The sequence below is a fragment of the Catharus ustulatus genome, chromosome 3 (genome assembly GCF_009819885.2).
Source record: "Catharus ustulatus isolate bCatUst1 chromosome 3, bCatUst1.pri.v2, whole genome shotgun sequence".
NCBI lineage: Eukaryota > Metazoa > Chordata > Aves > Passeriformes > Turdidae > Catharus > Catharus ustulatus.
The window spans coordinates 14,716,894-14,742,945 of record NC_046223.1 but is presented as its reverse complement, the minus strand read 5'-3'; the positions used below and the strand labels follow the sequence as shown (position 1 = coordinate 14,742,945).

Here is a 26,052-nt window from a genome sequence, read left to right as displayed (position 1 = left end):
GAAAACTTCTTCAGCAGCCATATTCTGCTGCAATTTTTTTTCTCCTTGGGGATCATTAATTGATTGATCATATGTCAACATAAATTTGAATCTGCAGTTTTAAATGTCAATATTCCAGGGTTGCAGGGTATCACCCACTGAAGTGCAAGGAAATTACTTGCTTCAATGCATCACAATAAACATGTAGTGTATATTTCATTATGATATTCAACCAAAATTTGAACATATTGACAATACAAATATAAGGATAGTACAAATATTTACTGGAACATATATTTATAGGCATGGGGGTATGCATTACATGCAAAAACTTAGTTATAATAGTTTTGGTGAACAGCAGCCTCCATTTAACTACACTTATGAGATTCTTTAGAAAAAAATAAGTCATTATAGAGAAGACATGATGTGTAGCTACTGCTCTTTGGAGTAATTTGAGGAGCTTTATATTTAAAGTTCATTAATTTATTAAAAAATGTAATGCTCATTAAAAAGAATGATAGTATTATAAAGAATATTTTTTAAATTCTTATGCTCATTACTTTGTAAATTTTCCAAGACTTTCAAAATGTTTGGAACTTTTAAAATGGAAGTTAAATTTTTAAACCTTGTTGATTTGTTCTTTTTATCAGTAGAAGCAACTACAAGATTGACTGGGGAAGCTAAAGTTATCCATTCTTCCCCTGTAAGGTCACCTAGAAACAATTTCAGCTACCCAGCCTTGGCAACCCCTTTGTGTGTCAAACCCCTAAATTACCTCATTTCTGTTCTAGCAGGGAGTCTTTCCAACCATCTGCTATCACCTAGGATATATAACTATGTGAACAAGTCCAGAGAGTCAGGAATGCCCTCCATCCGTGTTTTGCCAGGCAAAAGGCAACTGTGGTTGAGAAGGCATGAAACTGCATCCATGTCAACAGGGCACTGAGCCAAAAAGAAGGAGCTGAGCTTGAGTCCAGGGCTGTACCAAAGTATGTACTGGGTTTCTGGGCTGTTGGGGGATGGTTAAGGGAAGGCTGGGCTACGGGGGTCCCTCAGGCCCACTCTGAAGCAGCACACATAAAAGCAGGTGCGGAGAGAACAGGCGTTTCAACAGTCTGCACAAGATCAGAGAGTGCGAGAAGCACAAACCATTTCAGTTCTTCGAAACCAGAGCAAAACTGAAAGTCATTACAGTAAGATGAACTTGTGTTTTCAGGAAGGTTAATGACCAAATTCTACACAGTTTGTTGTTAGGGGAGATTACTGGCACAAGGGGAGATTTGTATCGCATGACACAAGCACTACGTAATTACTTAGCTATAACACACCACTTTTATGCTCATGATTGTTTAAGGTTTTATTTAAACTGCTTTTATTTTTCAGTGCTCTATTTTTCCAGTCAAATGAATTGTGTGATTGATAATTTTAAAATTTGTGGTGTCACTTTGTTGTTACAGATATTGTCTGATAGCATGTGCAATAAAAAACTTGTCCTCCTTTGTCAAGGATGTTGACATATACGTAAATTGCCATTCTGAAGTCTTTCTTCAGCATTTACACACAGTATAGCAAATACCAGCACATCAAAAGCCTGCAATCTAATACAATAAATTACAGTTGCACTATCAATCTTTTGGTAGAAACACTTATTGCTGAGCTAGCTAGCATTTAATAGCTTTTTACGAACCTGAGTGACTCAACTATAGTTTAAAGCTGTACATAATCTCCAAAATAATAGAACATGAGCATGAACATAGTATGTAGGTACGGAATGAGTAATATATAGTCAAAAGTATGATAATTACATATAAATAAACTATAGGTTAAAATATGTATAGGCTTAAGAGAATTACGGTATAAAAAATTTGTTTGGGGCAAAAAAATCTGCATGTTTTGAGCAGCAGATTTAAGGTTTGCTTTGAATTCAAACAATTGCTCTGAGTAGCATTTTCAAGAGGTCTAATAAAAACATAAACACCATTTACAAACCTTACCTTGCCTATGCATTTTCATCATAAGCCCCTGCTGCTAAAGTTCTATACAGGTAGATTATTTCCAGAGGATGAAAAAGAAATTCCTTAATATTTCTGAACATATGGTGCTTGTCAGAAAATAAACAAATGCCAGTGTAACTAAAAGACTGCAAATCTTCCTAGAATTATGCACAGCACCTACTAGGAGTAGTTTGCGGGGAGATTTTGCAGAGTATCCCAATTTAGATTTACTACTAAATGACAAACATCAGGGTCATTGTGAGGTGGTACTGAACTTAGTATTACTTGTCCAGCTGGAGACGCTGCCTCCTCTCTCCTTCCTCTGTAAACACCAGGTCCTTACATTGTTAATGGAACTTATAACAGAGGTGTTTCCTCTTTTTTCCCTTAATTCATTTCCATCACCCTCCTAATTTTTTTATATTGTCATGAGTTACAAATGTGTCTCATCACAACTGTTTCAAGGCCACATGTTTCAATAGTTGATATTAGTAAAGTTTCACGATAGTCAACAAAATGAGGTTGTTTTCTGCTGGTTGAGGACATGGTTCAACATTGAGGGATATTTTCTGTTACAAGCAACTGGAGTTGGTACACATACAAACCCTTTCCATCAATTTGAATAATTGTACACCATTATATGTGCAGAAGTATTGTGATTCTCAAAACAGAGTAATGATTATTTCTATATTAACAGGATAAATCTACTGAAAATCAAAATAGGAAAGGAAAAATGTAGTCAAATGATTAAATGATTGGTGAGTGGTGTTTAAATTGTGTTACACGGCACATTATTGAACATTAAATGTAGGTAATATATACACAGGTAATTTTTTTAAAAAATATAGTCATTAAACATTTAAAAATAAAAATATAAAAGTCTAAATGTGGCAAAATACTTGGAAAAAAATCTGTTTTGCTAAAAATCTGCTCTCCATATCAGCTACTATCCATAATATATATTCATAATATTTAAATCTTAATAATTTCACACAAAAAAATCCCTTTGGTGTTGTACATACTACATAATTTATTCTGTGTACAGAACAATCTAGAAAAATAATTCTGCTTTATTAATAAAAGTTATCTATAATGTCAAGGTTCAGTTAATAAAAAAATATCATTTTAAGGTATCTGCAGCCAGGATATCTACTGATTAGGAATAAGACACTAGTAATAATAAATAAGGAAATCATGCATACTAGGTACCATTAATAAACCAAAGGATCAGCAAACAAAACAAAATGATCCGATAAAACAAAGAAATCAGCTTGTTTTCCGTACTTAAAACTTTTCCTAAGTAAGAAGACTTAGAGCTCCAGAACCCTTTAAATGGTATCCCACCTATACAGGTACAGAGTCTTTCCAGGTGGTCTGGTATGAAGAGGAGTGGGACACTACAGACACTACATGTCTTTGCATCACCTGAACAACACTCATTCAGCCAAGACCCCAACAAACCTGTAAGTTTGTTTCTAATTTAACTACGTAGGAAAGTACGACCATGTAGACTGTATTTCTGATTTGTACAAAGAATAGGCACCCCCTGACAAATGCTTAAGATGACTAGAACTGTATTATTCAACATTTTTGACAGAGATTAAATGGCTTTCAATGACCAGCTTCTTACCATAAAAATATATTTACACAATGCCTATGAACAAGTGTCCTTGTAGCAAAACCTGATGTTTATTTGTACAGGAAAAAAATCTTGCCCCTTTTGCACTGTTTCCTCAGGGAGAAGGGAAGTAAACACAGCCAACATTCTTTACATAAAGAAACAAAAAGAATTAAAAAAAAAATCTGAAGGAATCCCCACACTTGTCTTTGGCTTTTATTCTTCCTCATTCCTTTGTCCAATTCTTATCTCAGATATGCTCCAAGTGATTAATTTAATAGGAAACTCTCAGGGCAAAGACTAGCTAAAGTTAGTGCTATTCCCAAGTAGAACATACATCAAGCTGTGGAATGACCCTGCACACATTATCTCCAGAGAGTCTTGACTGAAAAACATCACATTTTTTTTTTCTGTGTCTGGTGGTTTAGACTACAGTTCTTTGAGAAGAGAAAAAGGCATACCTCAAGATGTGGCTGTTATTTCATCCTGAACACTTCCTATTGCTGCAGCCTCTTTTATCACTGCCAAAGCTTTACATTTCTCACAAAACCAGGAAAGGAACTTAGAAAATGGTCAGCCTGTACTTTAGTATAATTCTCCTTACCTTGATATCCATGAAATATTTACTGTAAGAATATACCTACCTCATGTTATCAGTGCAAAAATTTTACATTTACTTGCATTATTTATACATACATTAAAGTATACTTGGTAAAGTATATTGATGGTATTAAAAATAAAGAAAATCATGTAATACCTTTACTTTTACCTATGGATTTGGTGAAATGGTTCCATGAAGAAAGCATTTCCAGACAAAAAGAGAATAAAGAAGAGGAGAGAAACAACAGTAAGAGTCATGAGTACATGTAAATGCAATAGTATCTGAACATGAAGAGACAAAGTATAAGCTAAGTGTCTGAAGACAAATGGAGATGCAATCAGTGTCATATTAGGGATTTAGTTTATTTCTTCCCAATCATGTACATGCAGAGAAAAACAAAAAGAACCCATGCTTAGAAAAGAAAAACTGCCACAAATGTAACATGGACAAAAGTTAGGAGGAAAAAAATCACTGGTTTTGTTAGGTAGCAAAACTGTACTCTCAGCATTCCAGAAGCCAGGAGCAGGTGCTTTCTGCACATATCCAATCAGCCATGCATAAATGCAAATGGACTCTTCAATGTGTACAATGTTACAAGAGCAGCATCACCTTTAAGGAGCTATCTGAAGAGTGGTCTTGCACTTTGTTTATCTTTTATAGGATCACCCATAATTGTATTTTCTGATAAATACATGAAATTTTCTTAACAATTTTCTTTCTTCTCTCACCTCTTTTTAGTTTTTGTATTGTAAAAGGGGGAGTTGAGGAGGCACGAAGGACAAAAGATTACGAAGCAAACAAAAAAAAACCCAAAAAACAAAAAATGAAATAAGAAAAAGATGTGACTAAAACCATGTGTTTCTTTGCAGCCAAAGACAGCTTTCAAGCATTTGCCCATCGGTTGCTGCGATGGATTCAAAGCAGCTACAGAACAAGAAGAAACAATGAAAGCAGAGTGGAAAAGGAACAGAGCCCATACCTTGGTCGCCCATCATCAGGTGCGCCAGACCTTGAAGGGAAACAAGAGCACAGTCAGCGATGAACAAGGGAGCACGGGAAGGTGGTGTTGTCACACTGACAAAAATGTTTTGTGACAGGCATCTGTTTCCTATAAGATGTCTGTATCACAGAGAGAAATCAAAGAGCATTTTTCAACCACTGGTTGGAATGCTTTGGGCTACGAGTAACAGAACTGCAATTCAAACACTGGGTGCTGTTTTATTGTGTATTTTTTTTTTTTTTTGTGCAGTACTTGCAATGACAGAAAATAATACAGTGCTTTCAAATCCAACCAATTCCTTTAATAATTCATCTGTCTTTATCACATTTTGACTATTATTATTATTATTGCTTTGAATGCTTTGCTGAGAGGACTTCCTGTCCTCCACATGTGAAATAATGCTTAAACCCTGGAGAAGTTTAAACCTGAAAAATGGGCTGGGTCTGGTCTTTTTCCCCTCATAAAAATGAGCATTTCAGGTAATCAAATAAAATTTCTTCATTACATTGAAATGATAATGCAAAGAATGTCTCCTTATTTGTGTGAAATGTGACAGTAGAATGAATTTGTTTCAGAGAAGGCAAATCATTACATATGCAATACAAAATACATAGCAATAAAGAAAATTTAAGTGTCAGCTTCTGCAACTACTTCATAAATTTGTGAGAAATAGATTTTGCTTTTTATTTATACTGTGAGATGAAATCCCATCACACCAGAATAGGTCTAGTGACATTTCAAATCAGATGTCCATAATGACAATCACTTATCCAGAGCCAAATTTCTCTTCAAGAAAAAAAAAATGCAACTTTTAAAATTCATGATAATTAAATGATACTTAAATCTCACTGAATATAATGTGATGTTGGAAGAATATTTTTCTTAGATATATGAAGGTTTTTATGTCTGATTTAAAAAACAGGCTTATTCTTGTTGAATTTAGCTGTTTTAGGATCCATTTCAGCAGTTAATGGTTGTTCATATATTAAATGTGCGCCTCTTCTCCAAAAGCCATATATTATTTTCTTAATTGCAATTAATTGAAATTAATTCACACAAAGAAGGTGAGCAATAAAATATCCTTCTCTTTATTGGAAAGCAGACTTCCTAGAGAGTTTCTGTGATTTCTAATTCACAAAGAAAATTAGGTGCACAAATGACTCATGCTACTTGGGGGTAGTTCAAAGAAGATACTCCCGACTGCAATCAGTCTAAATGATTTGTCTCTTATCAGTTCCAAATCTCAAGTGATGTTCCAAGTAGACTAAGAATGGTTTTCTTGAATTATTGCTTTTTAATGTCACCAGTTTTAGATGTGTAGCTAAACTGAAGGGCCTGATGTGCCTCATCTCTTGTGCAATAAATTCTGTTTCCAAACAGAGCTCTGCAGCTGGTGGGATTACCTGGGGCTCACAGCAATGTAAATGAAAGCTGACTGTGATCCTGAAGGGATGCCTGCATCAGCATTGCTTGGGAAGCCTCACACAGTTGCACTGGCAGTTTGCAGCTTGTGAAAGAGAATAGAAATGTTTTCAGGGTTGTTCCTTCTCTATAAATGTTGCTGCAAGAGAGGCTGACTGAATAGACAGAGTATAAAAAACAGGTGATATTTTAAATTCATTCTTTTAGTCCTGAGTGTCCTTGCTTGGATCCACAGCCACTTGGCGTTTTGGAAGTATCAGTCTCTTCTTGTGATTGATTAACTTGTCGTTTGGGTCTTAACTTTTGGTGTTGGCAACTATAGCAAGAAATCTCAAACTTTTGACTTGACCTTAATTGTATTGGATAAAGGGAAATTGAAACCAGTTGGACATTGCAATGTCGCTTTCTTTAATGAGACAGTCACTTTTCAGCCACTACCTTATGTGAGATCATTCAGCTCTTAGAGAAGGTATGAAACAAATCACTGTCCTGTCTCCCAGGAGAATGCAAGGAAGGTGATCTCATATTTGAAGTTCATATCTGAACTTCATAGCCATACAAACCTAAACAAAAATCTAGCTTCAGATTATCTCTGCTTGATAGCTACTATTTTTTGTTAAAATTGTAAAATTGGTCAGCTCCAAATAGATGACTCTTAAATAATTTGGGAAAAAAAAAATGTAAACAGAAGAACTACCTCTGAAAAACATCAAAAAAACTACGCATTTTAATTGTAAGAGTCACTTACAGTGATGTTTGATGAAAAAAAACAGTCAAGTGATTGTAAAATACATACACTGCTCAAACAAAACAGCTACCAAGACACTGTGTTTTGTTTCACTCTCTGTGTTACTTTATTTGCAAGCAGTAAGGTCACCTACACTTCCTTGCCAAAGGCACATGATGATACTTACCTTATTTTATATTTTTGCAGTCTGTGGATGAAGGCTATTGAAGAGTGAAGAATTACTAGTACTGCACCTGTTCATTCCACAGAAGGGTTTAAAATGATACAGCTAAATCTGCCATGATAGCAATCACTGCTTGATTTGCAAAATGAAAGACCTGGGAAGAATAATAGAGCTGGGAAATTTTATCCTTAAATAGCCACGCACAGAAATCCCATACATTGAAAATACTCATTTGTGCACCAATTTCTTTATGAATTAGGAATACAAGGTTTAGAAGGAAGCCCTCATTTGCAATCCACTCCAACTTTCTCCTGAGCTTGGTTCTGAGAGGAGACAGCTAAGGAGCACAGGGTGGGATAGTGGAAAGGGATATGAAGATAGGACATTGTCATAATTTGGTGTGTGAGTCCCATGCAGAGCACAAGCCAAAAAAAAATTTAAACATGATAAACCTGCAGTGAAGGTATTAAAGTGTAGTGCAACTTCAGCAAAATGAATAAACAGTAGCCTTTTTTACCAGCAGTATACACAAAATTGAATATTACATACTTCTGTTTGCTTAAGTCATCGAATTTATAGAGATGCTCAGATATCACAGAGATCAAAGATGAAAAAATTTAACTCAGATGTGCTTTGGATACACAATTCTATGCTTAAATTTTTTAAATATTTTAAATTCATGCTTTGTAACTTTAATGTATGCCTAAGTATTCAGACCTATGTTGGAATAAATTCAAGGTTGCAGTTTTAAGAATTAGGTTCAGGTGAAGTCTGGATTAACTGCTATCCAGGTTTTACCTTGTATTGCCGTGCATAAATGAATATGTGAAATGCAATTGAACCTCCTTATCTAGTTATACTGCTCCTAATTCAAATTCTGAGACTCATGTTGACACCAGCAAGAGTTTTATGCACAGATCAAATATAAGATTAGGTAGTTATTTCTAGGCTTTTATGTTTTTCAGTAAGAATTTCTATCCCAGTGTTGCTGACTACATTTTTATCTCACAGTGGAAATGAAATTTTATTGACATGTGCCCACAAGTACAGCACCAGAATTGTTTGAATTTTCCTTCTCCTTGGGAAAACATTTATATTAATGAATTTGCAGAGCATCATCTATGTGCTAAATCTGAGCACCTGTCTTCACCTTTGAATACAGCAGCATAGAGAAATGAAGCACTAGTGCTTCAAGTCTTCTTGAGAAAATCACCCCTGAACAGGCAGGCAGTGGCCCATGGTGAGTTGAAATCTGAATGAATTCAGGCCCCAGAGTGGCTCACATGAGCATCCTGGGTCAGAGTCATTCCAGGACAATCACTATGCATATGAGTTAGTTTACAAAGTCCTTGCTTTTGAAATAACTTTTAAAATATTGTAATTAAGTAAAATAAAAGCAATTTTTCAGTTTAGATAGGTGAACTAATTTTTTTCAAATAAATGATTGTTTATCCAGTATGCAAAGATTCACACCAGAGAGACTTTTAAAGACATTTGTACATAAAAAAACATCTGCAGTTTTTGGCTTATAAGCAAAAAGACTTTAAAACTATCATATATTTGCATATTTTACCAGCTAATAGACTTACTTACCAATATTCAGGATAGATGGCATTGTGCCTTAGTTTCCACTGCCCTATGCCATACTTTCTTTAAAGGGACTTAATTACATACCAACATAATTATTAAAATCACATGCTGCTTCTTTCACAATGTCCAAAAGGCAAGTACAGTATGCTGGAAAGTTAGACAGAAAAACTTTTTTCCTAATGCTTTGCGTTGTAAAGGGTATTAGAGTAAGCAAGGTTTGTGGTATTAAAGAGAAAAATGCTTTCCATTTTCCTAAGCAATTAAAAGATGGGAATTTAACATGCATTACTATCTTATTGGGAGGATTTAGGCTCCACAATGATGAGACAAATAGTTTCTTGAAGTGTTTTTCATACAGAACATGAGAAGAAATCAGTCCTGGAAATCTCCAGAAAGATTTTGGATATGGTATTGGTCACATGAGTACAAATCCTGTTGTTTCAGTGGGGATATTCTGGAATTACAGCATAAGGCCAAGGAGCCTTGCTTGTGTTCTGTATGAAAAAATAAAACACATCTATTTAATAAACTTGTATGCCTATATGGGGGAAAAAATACAACTTACCGTACTGAATGATATGCGTACTTTTATAACATTAAGCAGAAGGAAAAAAAACCCCACTGAATAGAGGGGGAAAACAAGAGCTTAGGAAAATAAGGTAGAAAGCACCCACCTTCCACATAGTTGTCTTCTGTAAGCACATAACAGGGAAGGAGAGAAAAGGAAAACATTCATTAAGCAGCATGCAGACTGGAACTTGCCATTGCATGTCTTTATCATGCAAGGCATCAAATACAACATGCAAGTGCTCCATTGCTACAATCCAGAGGGAAAAACAAAAGCACCAGGGAAGCAGTGTTTCCTTTACTTAACAAAATGTATGTGATATGAAACAAATTACTCTTGCCAAAGTGCAAATATTGTACAGGATTTAGTGCAGCTCTTTGTACATGCAACTATTATTACTGTTAGTTATTAATCAGAGGGTTTCTTGTAAGACTTTTGTAACTATATATTTTAAAACCACCAGTCATTTGTTACAGAGATTCTAAATTCATTTGGTTCTACTTTCCCATTCTGAATTTTCCTGGATGATAAGGTAAATGATTTTAAACTTCTGATAACTTAAATACTTGAATATGCTGTGAAGATGTTACCACAGGCAGCATGGCTGATCCTGCAGTCATTACAGAGGCACTCTGGTCATGGGGTAAAATAAACTGGGTGGAATACTCAGAACTGTTGGATCATGTCCTACAGAATTGATCAGCATCAGTAACTTGCACATTGTAAAAAAATCAATCAGCCAATAAAGGCCACGGCAGTGTCAAGGACAGGTTCTGCCCCCCAATTAGATCAAAAGGCATTTTGCCTAAGGAAAGGCTGCTATCAGCAAGCAACAGTGTTTACCATTGTTTATACCCAACCCAACATCAATATGGGACACAGGAAAGAATGTTCCCCCAAAGCTTACAAAACAAAAGGGCACTAAGAATTGAGCTTCAGTTAAGTGGGCAGAATTTAAAGCTGAGAAACAGGCTCAGTGTCCTAAAACTCATGTTAGTGTCTGTAGTTCTCAGCTAATCCACTGGGAAGGTGATTTTGAGGGAGTATTTCTCCGCTACCCATTATGATCATGACTGAGGAGGGAATAGGAGAGAGAAAATGGGAAAGGTAAAATAACAAAGGAAAACCATCACAGAAGTCAAGGAGATGGACGGTGTGGAGCCAACAAAGAGATGGGGAAGGATGATAACACAGCAGCCTGACTGCCTGGGAGATCTCTTGCTGCAGTGTATGTCATCTCCACCAGCTCTTCCTGGGGAGGGAGCACGCAGAAGCCAGTGTAAATTGAAGGCCCATTCTGCCATTATTGCTCATTTCTCATGGAGTCATCCCACAGGAATAGTGCCTTTTCATGTGACCATGAAACTAAAGTAATTTTGATATATTGTAACGCAATAAAAAAATAAGAAAACAAGTTACACAGAATGGGGCTTAATATTTTTTTAAGCACAGTCATTTCCTCACAGAATGTGCCACTTATCATAGTAAAAAGCCTCTATAAGTTAATGCCACAAAACAATGACAAAGGTCATCAAAACTTGACAGTATTCCAACAAATAATTTGAAAAGTTTATCACTTTAAAAATAATAGCGATAAATGATGAATAATAAAGATTTAAGGGTTTAGTTGTACAGTTAGACATTATAATTTGCATTTTCCATTCACATTCTCTACATCAAGAAATAGAATAAAATTCATTGAGATGATGAAGAACACCCAGTTTCACAAGATAAAGATATTATGCTCTATAAACAGTGTAAATAGGAGTGATATTTGGAGATTCTCTTAGCAAGAGTTTTCTGGAAGAGCCTTCTACTGTTAACTGCATACAGTAATTTCCCTTCTTTAACTAAAAAATCCCCACCCAAACTCAGTGAAAAATAAATTAGTTATTTCAATTGTTTTGTAACTTCAGGGTCTTTCATCTTTCTGGTTATCAGTGTTGGTGTATTGCAATACCAACATGGTCATGGTGTTCTTTTTGGTGGTCATGTTTAGTTTAACATGATTTTTTAAAACCAGAATATGAACTTGCTGACAGACCAATTCAGTTCTTCATTATATCAGTCAAAGAAAAGGGTTCTGAAAATGACATCATAGGTAAGATTAGATGGTTAAACTTATCTGGCTGCAGGGTTTAGTATATCCTGTTTTATACCATGAGGCCTCCTCTTAGCAATAATCAGGATGCCTTTTTTGATGACTTTCACCAGAAGGATTTATACTAGATGAGCAACTTCCCCTAAATGTCTGCTTGATTAAACTTTTAGTAATGGCAAGTTAAGCTGTCAAAAAATTTTGAGTTAAATAAAATGGAAAAAGTTGAATTCCCATTCTGTGAATTAAACAGTGCATATAGCCAAACCCCTATGCACTAGTAAACAACAATGAAAATTCATTCCTCTCCAGGTTTTAGTCATGGTAAGTTAAACCATCCTAAACAGTTTTGCAATCTAAGAAAAAAAAAGTAGTTCAGCTTCTTTGTGGTACTTTGCAAGGCTTTTACATTAGACTAGCACTGAGCACTTTAATTAAGGTAGTTTGTTTGTGATGGCTGATATATTTACATATCACTAACACTTCACTTAGCTTTCTTGATTCCCATTTTCTAGGCATGGCATATTCTCCTAAGCAGAATCTAAGAAGCCAGAAAGCCCAAATTCTAGCTTTGCTTTTTATTCATTTTGCATACTCCAGCCACTCCTAAAACAAAATAAAACCAAAAAGAAAAAAAAAACAACAAAAAGAAGAAATAAAGAGCATCGAAAGCCACGAATACTATAAAGTTGAAGTTCAGAGGGAACAAAATTTTCCTTATTTAAATCAGGAGTAACTGCATTTATGTCATTAGATTTGCATTGTTGTAAAATTTCTGTACCTGGAGGACAGTAGAGCCATACTACACATTTCTGTAGCTGCTGATGATTCAGCCATGCACAGAATTTACCCACATTTCTATCCATCCACTCTGAGGGACCTTAAATTCTACTGAGTAGGTCTGTTGACAGCAGTGGAACCCAAGGTCTTCAGGGCCCAAAATGCCAACTCCAAATGCTGCAGGCAGTGGCACAGAGCAGCTCTTTCCTTTTCTACACCAGCTGAGTGTACCAAGGGCTTTTTACTCTGAAAATGGGTGACTTTCTCTTCAGCATTCCGACTTCAAAGAGATGTGGGGATTTTCCTGTTTTTCACATTGCACCAAGCTCCTCACTTGAAGAACTAGAGAGTTCTTATCCACAGAAAATGCTTATTTCCAAGATGTTCTCCCATGCCCATGACCAAAAAAAATTAACTGCCCTGTTACTTTCTGCGTTCGCAACCTCCAGCCAAAGTCTGCTCTCAGTGCTATGTGTGTAATCTGTTGACTGTGCATATTGAGCCAAACACTGAATTGATTTAAATCTGGTGTGACACAGTTGAAATCAGAGGAACTTTACAACTTACGCAGGCTGTGAATCTGGCTTATTATCCTCAGATGAATTGGCTCAGTCTGCCCCTACTGAACTGAGAGCAGATTCTCCACTGTATTTTCTTTTTTTTTTTTTGCAGAAAAAGAACAACTAATTCTAATTATTTTAGTGTATCACTGTGATTTAGTGATATGAAAATGGGAATCATAATTTTACAGCACCTTTTTTACTAATTAAAGAATTGTTTAAATATTCAGTGAGTCCTCATGGAAACCTTGACTTAAAAAAAACCAAAACCAAAACATGACTCTTTCTATGTTTAGTGGTTATTTCTGCTATTACATTTTGTTCATCTGTTAGAGAATTTACACCTTAGCCACACAATTATGTAAGAACTGTATTTTCATGACAAACAGAAGAAATTACAAAAACAGAAACAACACTACAAGAAATAGCATATTAGCAGAGGGATTTTTATAGTGCTTTTTCTTTTTCTCATGACAATTTAGTTCACAATCAAATTCCAGGAAGGAAGGATCTAACATACTGCAGACATATTTTATGAAATTTCAAAAGGGATTCAGAAGTATGGCAAGTGGTGAAGTAGCATGAAATAAAGCTTTACTATGAAGGTGTCTTGCAACAAAATCGATGGCTAGAAGTTTAAGATACAATATTTTGTTTTTCTCAAAAAATAATGCATAATTATACTTCTCTCTAAATTTATCTACCAAAAAAATCCTGTACTTGGAAATATCATTTCAGGGAGCAGCTTTATGTGCGGAACTGCTCCCACCATTTCTTGGATAGTGTAATTTAGCCTGTCCTGTCCATTTCTCAAATTGGTAGAGAAATAGGTTTTATTGATATAGGGTTCAAAACAAAATATTTGGAAAGGATGTGGAAATATGAACTATGCTATGAATTATGTTATAAAGCATGAACAGTCATGTAGTCAATAACGATGAACTAAAGGAATAAATTGAATATCCATGGTCATGAGCATTGATTCTGAAGTCCTGTGTATCTGAAAAATTCCATTAGGATTATTTGTATTTTTTCTAAAATGTACCTTTGAAAAATGTACTGCACATATTGATTGACATTATTTACTGTAATTATGAATAATCAGAAATTAATTATAAAGAGACCTAGTACAGTACTCTAATTTTGTTACAGCCTTCTTAAGTACTGAGTAAACAGGGAAACAGCATTTCCCAATCCTGTTGGGATTCTTAAAGCAAATAAAGAAATCCACCAAAATCTAGGCAAGTGGGCTCAGGTGTTCCTCCATTTCCACATGGCTCCATTAGGTCTGAAATCAATGCACAGCCCCTCTTAGTCTCCACACAGCTTTGGACAGACCCATTCAGAGGACTTTCCAGTGCAGTTGGTAGACATATTACAGGGACTTTATTGATATTTTTTGGGTGCAAAGGAAAAATTTCAGAATAACTGGAGTTTGGGGCTGTTTTAGTTTCATTGTCTACCTACATCTCTTTGAGGATCCCTTCTTTTCTGGATTGCCCTCTTCAGGACTTGGGAGAAAGGTGAGATCCTGACTAATGGACTGCCTTGACTGAAAATAAGGACAAGGCTTTCTGCCAAATGAAGATCATTAGGGGACAATTAGATTATTTTTTTTAATCAGCTTTTTACAAGACAAAGCCATCAGCAAAAATTCAGTATGTTTCTGTAAACACTAGTAACATCCATAAATTAATTTATTCTAAGTGAGGCCATCTTTGCTGGACAGTGTCCCAAGTGCTTTGAAAATGAAATAACAAGATCATTTAAATTAAGCTACTATAGATGAACTCCAAGTGTGAAGCAGCAAGTAAGAGGGGTAGTGTGGGAGTCAGCCTGACTGGGACTCTGAATCAGCTGGACTTCACCCCTAACAAACCAGGCATTAACTTCAAGCCCTGGGAAGCAATTATCTAAGTCAGGGTGAGCCTGAGATTTCCTCCCAGAAGTCTTTTGAGGTAGTCCCAGTTCTCTCCCCTGATTGGTTGTTATTTGCTGCATTGTTTTGAATATTCCTAATCCCAGTTTGTGATTGGACTCTTACCCTCAGAGCCTCCCCCAGACCTACATTATATATTGCTGGGCATACTCCATTTCTTGGTCTTTGGAGTTCGACCCTGTACTGCACACAATTTCTGGGCACCATCCCTGTTTTGTTTTACATTAAAGTGTTTCTTTTGCAGGCAACTCCAGCATTCCCGGTCCTTTATTTTCACCACCCTCACCCTGAAGTCAGGGAACCCTAGAGGTTTGTCACAGCCACCTCACTGTGACAGGACAGTACAAGTTTTGAGTGCACAAGCAAAGAAATAATGAAATAGAAAATGGCATTATTTTTGTGGCATAACTAAAACCATTACCATATTTATTTCCAGTGGTCATATATTTTAAATGAAGTAAAAAATAAAGAGAGGTTTCAGGAGAAAACTTTCTCCACAGTCATTCATGTTATTAAAACCCTAAGAAAACTCAGCAACCATTTCTTTCAAAGAAAGCCCTAAGATGCTCAATCTGTTGAATATATCCAAGACAAGATAAAGAGGTGTCTGAACCCAGCCTATAACTGTCAAAAGTTCCTGATAGTTTAGGATAGAAGTCCTTTCAACCAGACAAAGACTGTGACCAAGAGTCAGAAAAGTTCAAACTGAAAAGAAGACAAAAATATTCAATAAAGTAAGCATTATCAATTCTAGGAAATTCTTCCCTGAAATCTTCAGAGACTTTCTCTAACAGAGACTGTATATCAATCATTGTTTTTTGGGTTGCATTTTAGGAATCACTGGAGGAGATTCTGCCTTTTAACATTTAGGAGGTCAGGTTAATATTTTCATAGTGGTACATGCTGGACAGAACTCCTATGAATCTATGACTTTTCTCTAGTTAAACAGAAATCAAGCATAAACAGCAGAAAATACTTTGGCATCCTGTTAAACAGAAAAGTGTCAAAATAAATTGTTTTCTCAGAACCAATCTCTGCATCCTTTACAAAGAGACTTCACTGATAAATATTTCCCATGAAGAATTCAATTATAATGGGTGGAAAAAACCAATTCAGACAAATACCTATTTTTCCTATGGTTTACAACAGGACAATATCTCCATTCACAATTTACTTCTAACACCTGTTACATTTTTTAATACCTTCTCCAGGTATCTGAGAAATAGATGAGAATCAGAATAAAAATCAGGACATTATTAAATCACTACTCTTTCTGAGGCAACACTTTTTTTGGTGCTATTTCATTCCTGGGCAGATGTATCAGTTTTCTAATGCTTCTTATCATAAGTGTATCAAACATGAAGACATTCAACATTGTTTTAGTTTAATGCTATTAATCTGTGATGATTTTCTTGCTACATATTTTTAAATATTGCACATTTAAATGGGATTTTGTGTCCTTGTGTCAACTCCACTAGAGTTGACAAATAAGCACATCTTTGATACTTTCATCTCCTTTTTCTCAACCGCTCCCTGAAATGGACAATTTTGGGAAGTTACTTGTTCTCTTCTGTTAGTAGTTTTTACCATGCTGACTTCTACAGTCTCAGTGGGGAGATCATGTATATATAAAAATGACTGATTTTAATTATTTTGCAATCCCAAGCAATTTTACTTTGGCCATATTTTCTCACCCCATTAAATTATTTTTTTTCCCTCCAAAATGGATCTTGTTACTCTCATATTTACTACACTTATGATCTGCCTACAATACATCAATTCTTTAAAGAAATTTTCATCAGTCACTGGGACAAGCATTCCTGAATCTCTGTCATGGCTGTAGTAACTACAACCAGGAAGCTTTTTTTTTTTTTTTTTTAATAATTGAATTTAATCATATTAATAGAGGTAATGAAAAAAACAATAAATCATTTCTATATGTGAGGGTGAATCAAATAACCCCATTACTTCCCCAGTATTTTAATTTCTTTAAGAGCTGCTCTTTTCCCATTTATCCTCTGGAACTATCTCTGTGGATGTGAAAAATTCAATTTCCACTGAAAATCTCTGGGATTTGCACATTTTACCTTGCTTCTGCATTAGGACTTCTTCCCTGTAATCTCTAGAGGTCTAATTTCCTATCACAGTAGCATGGATAGACTGACTAGAACTACAAACTGACTGTATATAGTCCACTTTACAACTCCTCTTTTCTTCCTGGCATTATTTTTATTCCTTCGGATTTAGTTTAGTTTTGCCCTGCTGGGTACATTGCCTGAAAATATATTTTCAGGCTATTTCTATCAAAACCTTTCATACAAAATTAACTCTTCTGGTTAGCAGAGAGCAATGTTCTATGAAAATGATGTGGAGTGACACAGACACTTGTATTTCAAGAATACCCGCTTTAGCATTAATTTGAGACATTCATAATGCATCTTGTTTCAACAAATTCTTTAATAAACAGCTGTGACATGAGGAGTAAAGATTTTTTTTGATTATTCATGCCTGTTTTGATGTATGTGAGAGTAAAAATATGCCCAACACTTCCTTGTTGTACTGTGCTTTGTCAATTTGTCCTCTTGGATAGTCAATTATGGCTATCCAAGAGGCTGCAAAATCAGGTCCAGTTACTATCAGAAGAAATCAAATCCCTCTCCAATCATCCTTTCAGCAAAACTGTTCTCTTAGACCCATTAATAGAATAGGATTAACTGAGCTGACAGAGAGTAAAAATGCTGTGCAGTGATTGAATGGCAGAAGCAATTTTCCAACTGGATGGCAGCTTTACAGAGGCAATGATCCACTGGATAGCATGAACAGGACACTCGAAGGAGGAGAGGTTGTGGGTTTTGTCCATGAGAGGGATATTATTTTTACACAATACTTCCTAAAACTTTTGTGCTGTTTTTTATTGTATGGTGAACTGGCAGCTATCTACACTTACACAGTCTCAACTGTGCAAATACAGCATTCATTTCCCCTGTATAGAACTTACTAAAGAGTGAAGACACATGACTGCACATTTTGCCTATCTTTGAGATAGTCACTCAGGCCCTGATTTTGTAGTTGGATATTTATGCCTTCCTGGATTGGTACAAATCAAAATTAGCAGGATAGCCAGAAAAGCCAGCCATATTTTTGTATTGATACACTGTCTTTATATTAAAAAAAAGAGATAAATGTTTATGTCCTATCTGGATGCCATGACTTTGACACAGGTGGCTAAAGACAATTTGATATGGAGTGTTCTTGGGAGTTAGCAGCTAAAAATGTAGACAACACACTGTATACAATTAAAAACAGAGTACCAATATCCAAAATCATTTTATTATATAGTTCTTTAGCTAGCCATCATGAAATTTTCTTGGCTACTACGGAGATTTATTTTGTGAATGTGAACTGAGCTGAAGCTGCCTTTGGAAGACATTAGAATGACACAGAAAAAGCCTTCTCATTTATATGGGAGTTTCCTCTGAAGTGAGTAGAGCTGTTCTCTGGAAGTCAGCATACTGTAACCGAGTCCTTAATTTGACATCAAATTAAAATTTAATCATAGCTATCTGTGACTGCAAGTGAACAAAATAGATATCTTCTTTTTTTTTTTTTTTAAACGAACTTAATTTTCTCCTTTACTAGTCTACAATCATTTCAATCCTAATGCTGAATTTTATTCTGATTAATTAGTTATAGATAATGACAATTACAAGAAGTTTTACAATTTAAAAAAAAAATCAACATTTCTTCAGTTAAAATCTGGTCATCCTTAGCTAAAGTGAGAAATGATACATTTCTTCTTTCTTCTACAGATTTTACAGAAATTGCAAAAATTTTTTTGTTGCAGTTGTTTTTTTTGGTTTTTTGTGGCAATGTGAATGCCTAGATTGAGCTTCCATGTGTCCAAAGTACTTACACACATTGCAACCAGTGAGGTGCTTCAGAAATATTCTCGGGTTTCATCAATCACTTTAATATAAATTGGTTAAACCGTTATTTTCTTGGCATGAGGTTATATATTTTAAGTTTTGTAACACTCCTAAATGATGTAACAAATGTTCAGGCATTAGTTTAGTAGGTGAAAAAGGTGGCTCTGAGAAGGAGAAATTGTACGTCATGTGCTTTTGTAAACCCATGGTGTTAGGGTGAGCTGCACTGACTTGTCATCAATGGCTGTTCCTATCTCAGAACTGCATAAATAAAATTTATAGTGGTAGTAGATAGCAGTAAATATTTCAAAATAGTCTCATATTTGGAGCTTATAGAAATTAACCCAAAACAGCTAGTTCTCTTCCTAAGAGTTAATCAGTAGCAGAGAATCACAGAATCACACGATGATTAAGGTAGAAAAGACCTCTGGAGGTCATGTGGTCCAATCTCCCTGTGAATGCTGGGTCACCTGGAGCTGATGGCCCAGGGTTGTGCTCAGACAGCTCTGGAATATATCCTGTGTTGGAAACTCCACCATCTCTCTGGGTAAGCTATGCTGTCCCTACGGGAGTCTTATGGGTGACAGTGTCAAAGTTTTCACTGAAGTCCAGGCAGACAACACTCAGTGTTCTGCTCTCATCTACCACATCAGTCAAACTATCACAGAAGTTTATGAAGTTAGTCAAGCATGACTTACCCTTGGTGAAGCCATGCTGACTACCCCTGATGATTTCTCATCCTTAGTGCACCTGGAAATGGTTTCCAGGATTAGCTGCTCCAGTTTCTTCTCAGACTCTTAAGAGACTTAAGACTCAGTGACCCTTATCAGCTCCGTGGTCCTTCTTCTTGCCCTTCTTGAAGATGGAAATTAAATTTGCACTCTTCCCTCTTTGGGAACTTCTCTCAGCAGTCATGATTAATCAAAGACTATCTAGAGTCACAATGATAGGTGACAGTTCCCTCAACATATATGGTTGTATCCCATCAAGTGACATGGACTTACATATGTAAGTCCTTACATATGCCTAAGTATTCTCTGACATGATCCTCTTCCACCAAGGATTCCGGAAGATTGATTCTGCTAGTAAAGGCTGAGGCAAAAAAGGCATTCAAGACCTCATTCTATTTTGTGTCCTGTGTCACCCTGACCCCTGTCTTATGGCTAATGGATCCACATTTTTCCCTGGTCTTTTTGTCAGTAATGTACTTATAGTAGCCCTTCTTGTTGTGTTTGACATCCCTGGACAGCTGAAATTCCATTTGGGCTTTGGCTTTCTTCACTTCACTCTTGAGTACTCAGACAGACAGTGCTTCTGTATTCCAGATGTACTTGTCCTTGCTTCCACCCTTTGTAGGCTTTCTTTTCTTTTTTTTTTTTTTTTTTTTCTTCCTTGTGTGGAGGTGATCCATAAATATTAACCTGCTTTCTTGAACCCTTTTTTCTCCAGGGCCTTATCCAATGAGACTCTTCTGAGCAGATCTTTGAAGAAACCAAGGTCAGCTCTTCTGAAGGCAATGGTTGTGAGCTTTCTTCTCACTCTTCTCTGTGTCTTCAGAGTCCTCAACTCTACCATGGCCACCACAGACAAAGTTGCCTGATCTTCACATTCTGAATGAGGCCCTCCTTTTGGTGTATCTGGTCCAAGAGACTACATCTCCTTATTGGCTCTGCTCTTATTTGGAGGTGGAAGTTATCAATACCCTCCAGGAGCCTCCCTGACTGCTTATATCCCACCGTGTTGTCCCCCCAGCAGACACCATGGTGGCTGACATTCCCTGTGAGGACCAGGGTCTGTGAGTGTGAAGCTCCTCCTATCTGTCCGTAGGCCTCATCTGCTTGTTCTTCCTGGTCAAGTGGATTATAGCAGACACCTTCTATGATGTCATTTTTGCCAGCTCTTGAAGTCTTCCTTAATACCTTTGCTCCTTTCTGAATTAAATTGCTTGGATCTGTATCCTGATGCTCATCTTCAATCACTTCCCTTTTTTTCCTAAGCCCACATTCCCTTCAGTATAGGCCACACAAAGTTATTTTTTGTTTAGTCATGCTGTAATGTAATTCATGTATCATAATATATCAGCATGGTAGCACACTGCCAATGAAAATGTGGGAAAGCATCTTTCCACTTTTAGCTCCTTCACAGCTGGAAAATTGGTTAGGACAATAAAAATAAATATCGGATTCTTTAGTGAAAAACTATTACTGATAAAAATCTCTATCAGAACTAATTCTAATACCTTCTTACAAAAACTCTTCCACACAAAAAGTTGTCTCTGTGTTGCCCTGTAGTACAAATGAGGGGGACAGTAGGGAACACTGTAATGACTTTTCATAGGACTGAGTCAAATAGGAAATTAATGAGAACAGCTAAATGTACAGCTATAGAAGGAGCTACAAAAGAGACATAAATATTACTAGTTCAGTAATATGAATAAATATATCTATTACAATGTGTTTAGATTGCATTCTTTTGAGGTTGCTTCTTAAGCATGATACAAAATGGTATTTCTTACACATTAAAGAAAAAATTTAATAATAAGAGGATTAAGCAAATTTTCCAACAAGAAAAAGACTGCTCTGTAAGGTAAATGCTGGCAAATAACAGAAATCATGTTTGATTGTTAGCCCATTATTGAAATGAACACACAAATCATCTGCTTTCCTAGATTTAATTCATGAAGAGGAGGAATAATTCTGAGTTTCCCAAAGTGGAAAAACTCCTACATCTAAACTATAATTAAAATTTCTTTCCGGCAGAGTATTTATGCCATTAGGCAATTTACAGAATTATAATGATGAAATCAAGTATCCTGTATCATATAACTTAAGTACTTTATCAAGTTAACAAACCTCCCAAACAAAGCACAAAAATTTCTTGCATACTTTTTTAAAATCACATTTTCAGAACAAAGAATCTTTCCATATGATGAGATAAACTCATATTTGAAGAAGGTAGAATTTTTTTTAGTACATTCTGAATACATAGACCACATCAGAATATGAACATTCATGTAATAATAATGACTTATACATTGTAAGGAATGTATAGATGCAATGAATGCAGCCAACATAGTGAACAATAAATTATGTACTATGGTCCAACTAGTCATACCTAAACAGAAACAATCTTCACATTGAACACAGGAAAAAGATTTTACTTCACTAACACAAAACTCCAGAAGGTCACACCAAGCCAAAGAACAGAAATAGATCACACTGAACTGCACGATAACTCTCTTTAAAATTCAACAGATTCAAAAAACTAATGCATAGGAAGGCATGGAATTTGAGAAAAGAGTATGAATTAATAGGATTTTGATTTTTCTGTATGTTCCTTTGTTTAAAAGAAATAATTCAAGGAACTGTGATTCTATAACTATAGCTTGTTCCAAAATAAAGCCATAAAAACTGTACAAAAGCACTAGCAACACAATTTAAATTATTTTCAATTGTAAAGACTCTTTATATAGCAGGTTAAAAAGTGCATGATCCATTTTCTTATTCTGTTTTCTGCAGCTTATAGCAAGTGCCTTCTTGCTTTCTGAAATGAATAATTATTCTGGAAGTGTCTACTGTGGAGAACATCTAATGCTTGTAAATAATTTGCTTCTAAGAATAAAAGAAAAAAAAATTAAAAAATCAAAGCACATTTCCCAAAACATGCTTATAATACATGGAGAGCAGTCACCTCATTTTGCTTTCATTAAAACAAACCAACTCACCCTCCCCAACACTCCATTTGTCTCCAAAATACTTTAAAACATAAAGGTCTCAGGTGTTTTTCTTTTATCACGTTGAATGCCCTTCAATATTCGGTATTGACAACTACAAATTTTTATTCAGTCTGCATTTTTAATGAGTTCTGTAGTGGGCCAAATTCTTAAAATACACCACCTTGTGGTTAGGGCATTGGCACAACCCTTAAACAGCACTGATATTATTGCTCACTTACATCCTCATCATGATCCATCATCAAATGACATTGGCGTGGATTTAGAAAACCTGTAAAAGATGTATCCTAAATACTACAATTAAATGACATAAAAAGGACATGTCATTTATACAATGTCCTATATGATAGACATTTCCTGTCCTCAGTAACAAATACTTCAATGAGAAGTGTAAAATTGAAATACTCAAAACATTTAAAGAACTAGTAAAAAATAAGTGAAATAGAAAAACTGAGCAGGAGTCGTTCTTATGACATACAATGGGACCCTCTTTAGAATCCATTTAGTTGGACAGAAATGTTTTCATTAATTTACACAACTGGGCTAAGACCTAAATTCCTCCATTAATTTCATAGTTTACCTGCTGTGCTCCTACTCATCATCTGCAACTCCCACTGAGACCTCACGGTGAATCACTGGAACACAATGAGTTCACCAGTCCCCTCTCTCTGCCAGGGAAGCATTTCGTACCAATAGCTTTTAGTGCAATGGAAGTTACCACAAAGCTATCAAGATCTGGGTTTATGTTGTAGTTAAAATGAGCTTAGTGCCATCTCTAGTGTGTAGTTACTTCACCAAGCTTCACATTATAAATTAGGTCAAGGCTGTTTGTACAAACTGTATTTTAGAAGATGAAACAAAAGCAACACAGAAGATGTTGATACTATGATAGGGAAGCTGTCTTTGTATGTTTTATTTGTGGATGCCTACATACACACATATTCAGATACATATTTAGAGGTGATTGGAGACAGTAAAAATAGGTCAAATAAATTTTTCATCTAAATTGATTTGAGTGAGCATGCAATGGGAAAATGCAGATTCTGATGGAAGATATGGTTATGTAAATCTCCACTGAGACAAGAGAGCTACTTCAAATATATGTAGACTGGTTTTAGTCCCATATAACACAAGTTCAAATCTCTGGTTGAAACCCCCCTAACCTAATTTAAAATTGGAATTCTTGTCTTAGAGTTGCATCATTCAACTACATATACTTTGGAGTTTAAGAAGAAGACAAAGGCATTTAGAAAAGAAAAAAAGATCTCATATACATGTTGACTATTTTTTTCTTATTTTTCAAACTTTTGTAAAAAATAATAAATAGTTTAAGCCAAATCCAGTGAAGAGTGGAATACAGATTTGATTTGTGCAGGAACAACACAGTTCTTCTAAGTCCCAGTTTCTCTGTGGCTGAAGAATAGTGTTTCACATTTGCTGGAAGAAAACAGTGGTACAAAGCAAAACAGAAATTCACTCTGTAGCACTAACAGCAGCCATGCTTCTCTGAAGTGAGATAAATGCCCCACTGGAAACTTCAGGTCAAGAGGAACATTGCAATGGGATTATGGGATTGAGCTGAAAAGGCTGAAGCTGTCACAGAAAGTTTAGTCATTGTGCAGCAATAATGCTCATTTGGTATAATTTACATATAAAACTGATCTCACTTGCTTAGTAAATGGGGTATTCCCTCCTAGAATTTGATAATTTTCTTAGTGAATGGAAGGATAACATGCACATTAAAGATGTAGAACAAAAATAACAACAATGGGAGAAGTTAAAAAAAAAAGGTGTGGGGGGAATAGTGTAAAGAATAGCAATTTCTTTTGGGAAAACTAAATGTGTAAGAGTTAGTGTAAGTTATTCAGCACAATCCCATGAACCTCACTGTTCTTGGGAGGTTTATAAGAAGTCAGTCCTTCCACAAATATTTTCTGAACAATTATTAAGCATGGAAGATACCCTTTTTCTTTTTCCTCCTCATAAGCAGGGATTATTTTCAATTTTTGTATAAATTTTACATTATCAAATATATTTATTGGGGCCAATTAAGGGAAACAGTACTGATATTTCAGATCTGTTTCTGTATATCTCTCAGAGTAATTCCCTTGGTCATATGAAATAAACTTTACCAAGTTTGTTTTGTGCTTGGGGTTATTTTTACACATTTTATTTTAAAAATGAGCTGTAATTTCAGGCTTAGGTAGGAAAAAATATACAAGTAAATGCCTTTTTCCACCTTCAAAGAATAGTTTAAATACATTCAGGACAAACTATGAACATGGTTGTGATTCCCTATGCCATTTGAAGTCTTTGCCCATTGTGCAATTCATGGGGAATTATTGATAGCTACAAAAGGAAGCTGGAGGTCAGTCTACCAGTCAGGGCTAGACTAAGATTAGTTGAGCTTGCTATCCAAGGATATAAAACCCAAAAATTACGCTCATTTATCAGTGTGAAATAGCACCTCATACGCAATTGTTTAGAAAGCATTTGGCTGAACAGTCTTAAGTTATGGAGAGTCTCACTAGCAATACCTCAAACAAGAGAATTCCTAGGCAATAGATTTTCTGGCATCCTTCTCTGCCATGGAAAGCAAAGTAGTAAGTGTATTTGTTTCTACCAGCTTCTCCCACTGATTTTGAGAGATGTTGCTCATGTGAATCAAGGCTGATGTAAGAACAGCAACTTAGGCAAGTACACCGTTTTTCACTAAGAAATTTGCAAAGTTATATGTCCAAATTTGATTTCCAGTGGAGTATCAACAAATACTTGGTTTGTAAACAAAAAATTACAGAGGTAATATAAGGATGATTGGAATGGAAGGCAAATATTTTTAAAGAAAACAAACAACAGAAGTGGGTGAACTACAGGATAAAACAGGACACATTACCTTGCTGAACAGAACCCTCTCTAGAAGGGGTTATGTGAATATCAACTTGTAATATGCAATATCATGCATTATGCTACAGACATCCAAAATACACTTCAGTAGGCTCTGGAACTCTAGCACACTCATTCTTCACATGTATGGAAAACCCCTCCCCCTATAGCCCTCATAAAACCCATGCAGGAGTTACACAGTACGCTGAAAAATCAGATTCTGAGAAAGCATTTTCATCCCATGGGACATGAGCATCACTCCTAACAGAAAATAATCACATAGTGCTGATGTTATGAAAAAGATGGAAATGACAGTTCACAAGACTACTAGTAAACAAATATCAAGAGAAAAATGGATCTTGGTCTCTATAGGCAGCTACAGATATACTGTGACTCCAGTGTGAAATAAAACCAAAGCATTTAACCTTGTTCTAAGGATATATTTTGCAG

At 35.6% G+C, this 26,052-nt stretch overlaps 1 protein-coding gene across 24 annotated transcripts in view; it reads right to left on the bottom strand.

Annotated features, from left to right (window-relative positions):
* NRXN1 (neurexin 1) overlaps positions 1-26,052 on the bottom strand; it is a 682,314-nt gene that overhangs the window by 593,760 nt on the left and 62,502 nt on the right. For 12 of the 24 annotated variants that reach the window (XM_033055067.2, XM_033055066.1, XM_033055068.1 and 9 more), the window contains exons 3-5: positions 9,790-9,807; positions 5,172-5,201; positions 4,349-4,360 (exon numbers count right to left, since the gene is read on the bottom strand). The exons of 5 other annotated variants lie outside the window; for them this stretch is intronic. In XM_033055067.2, coding sequence (XP_032910958.1) covers positions 4,349-4,360; positions 5,172-5,201; positions 9,790-9,807 — 60 coding nt within the window. The remainder of the gene's footprint in view (positions 1-4,348; positions 4,361-5,171; positions 5,202-9,789; positions 9,808-26,052) is intronic. 7 more of the 24 variants (XM_033055069.1, XM_033055076.1, XM_033055080.1 and 4 more) reach the window with 3 other exon arrangements.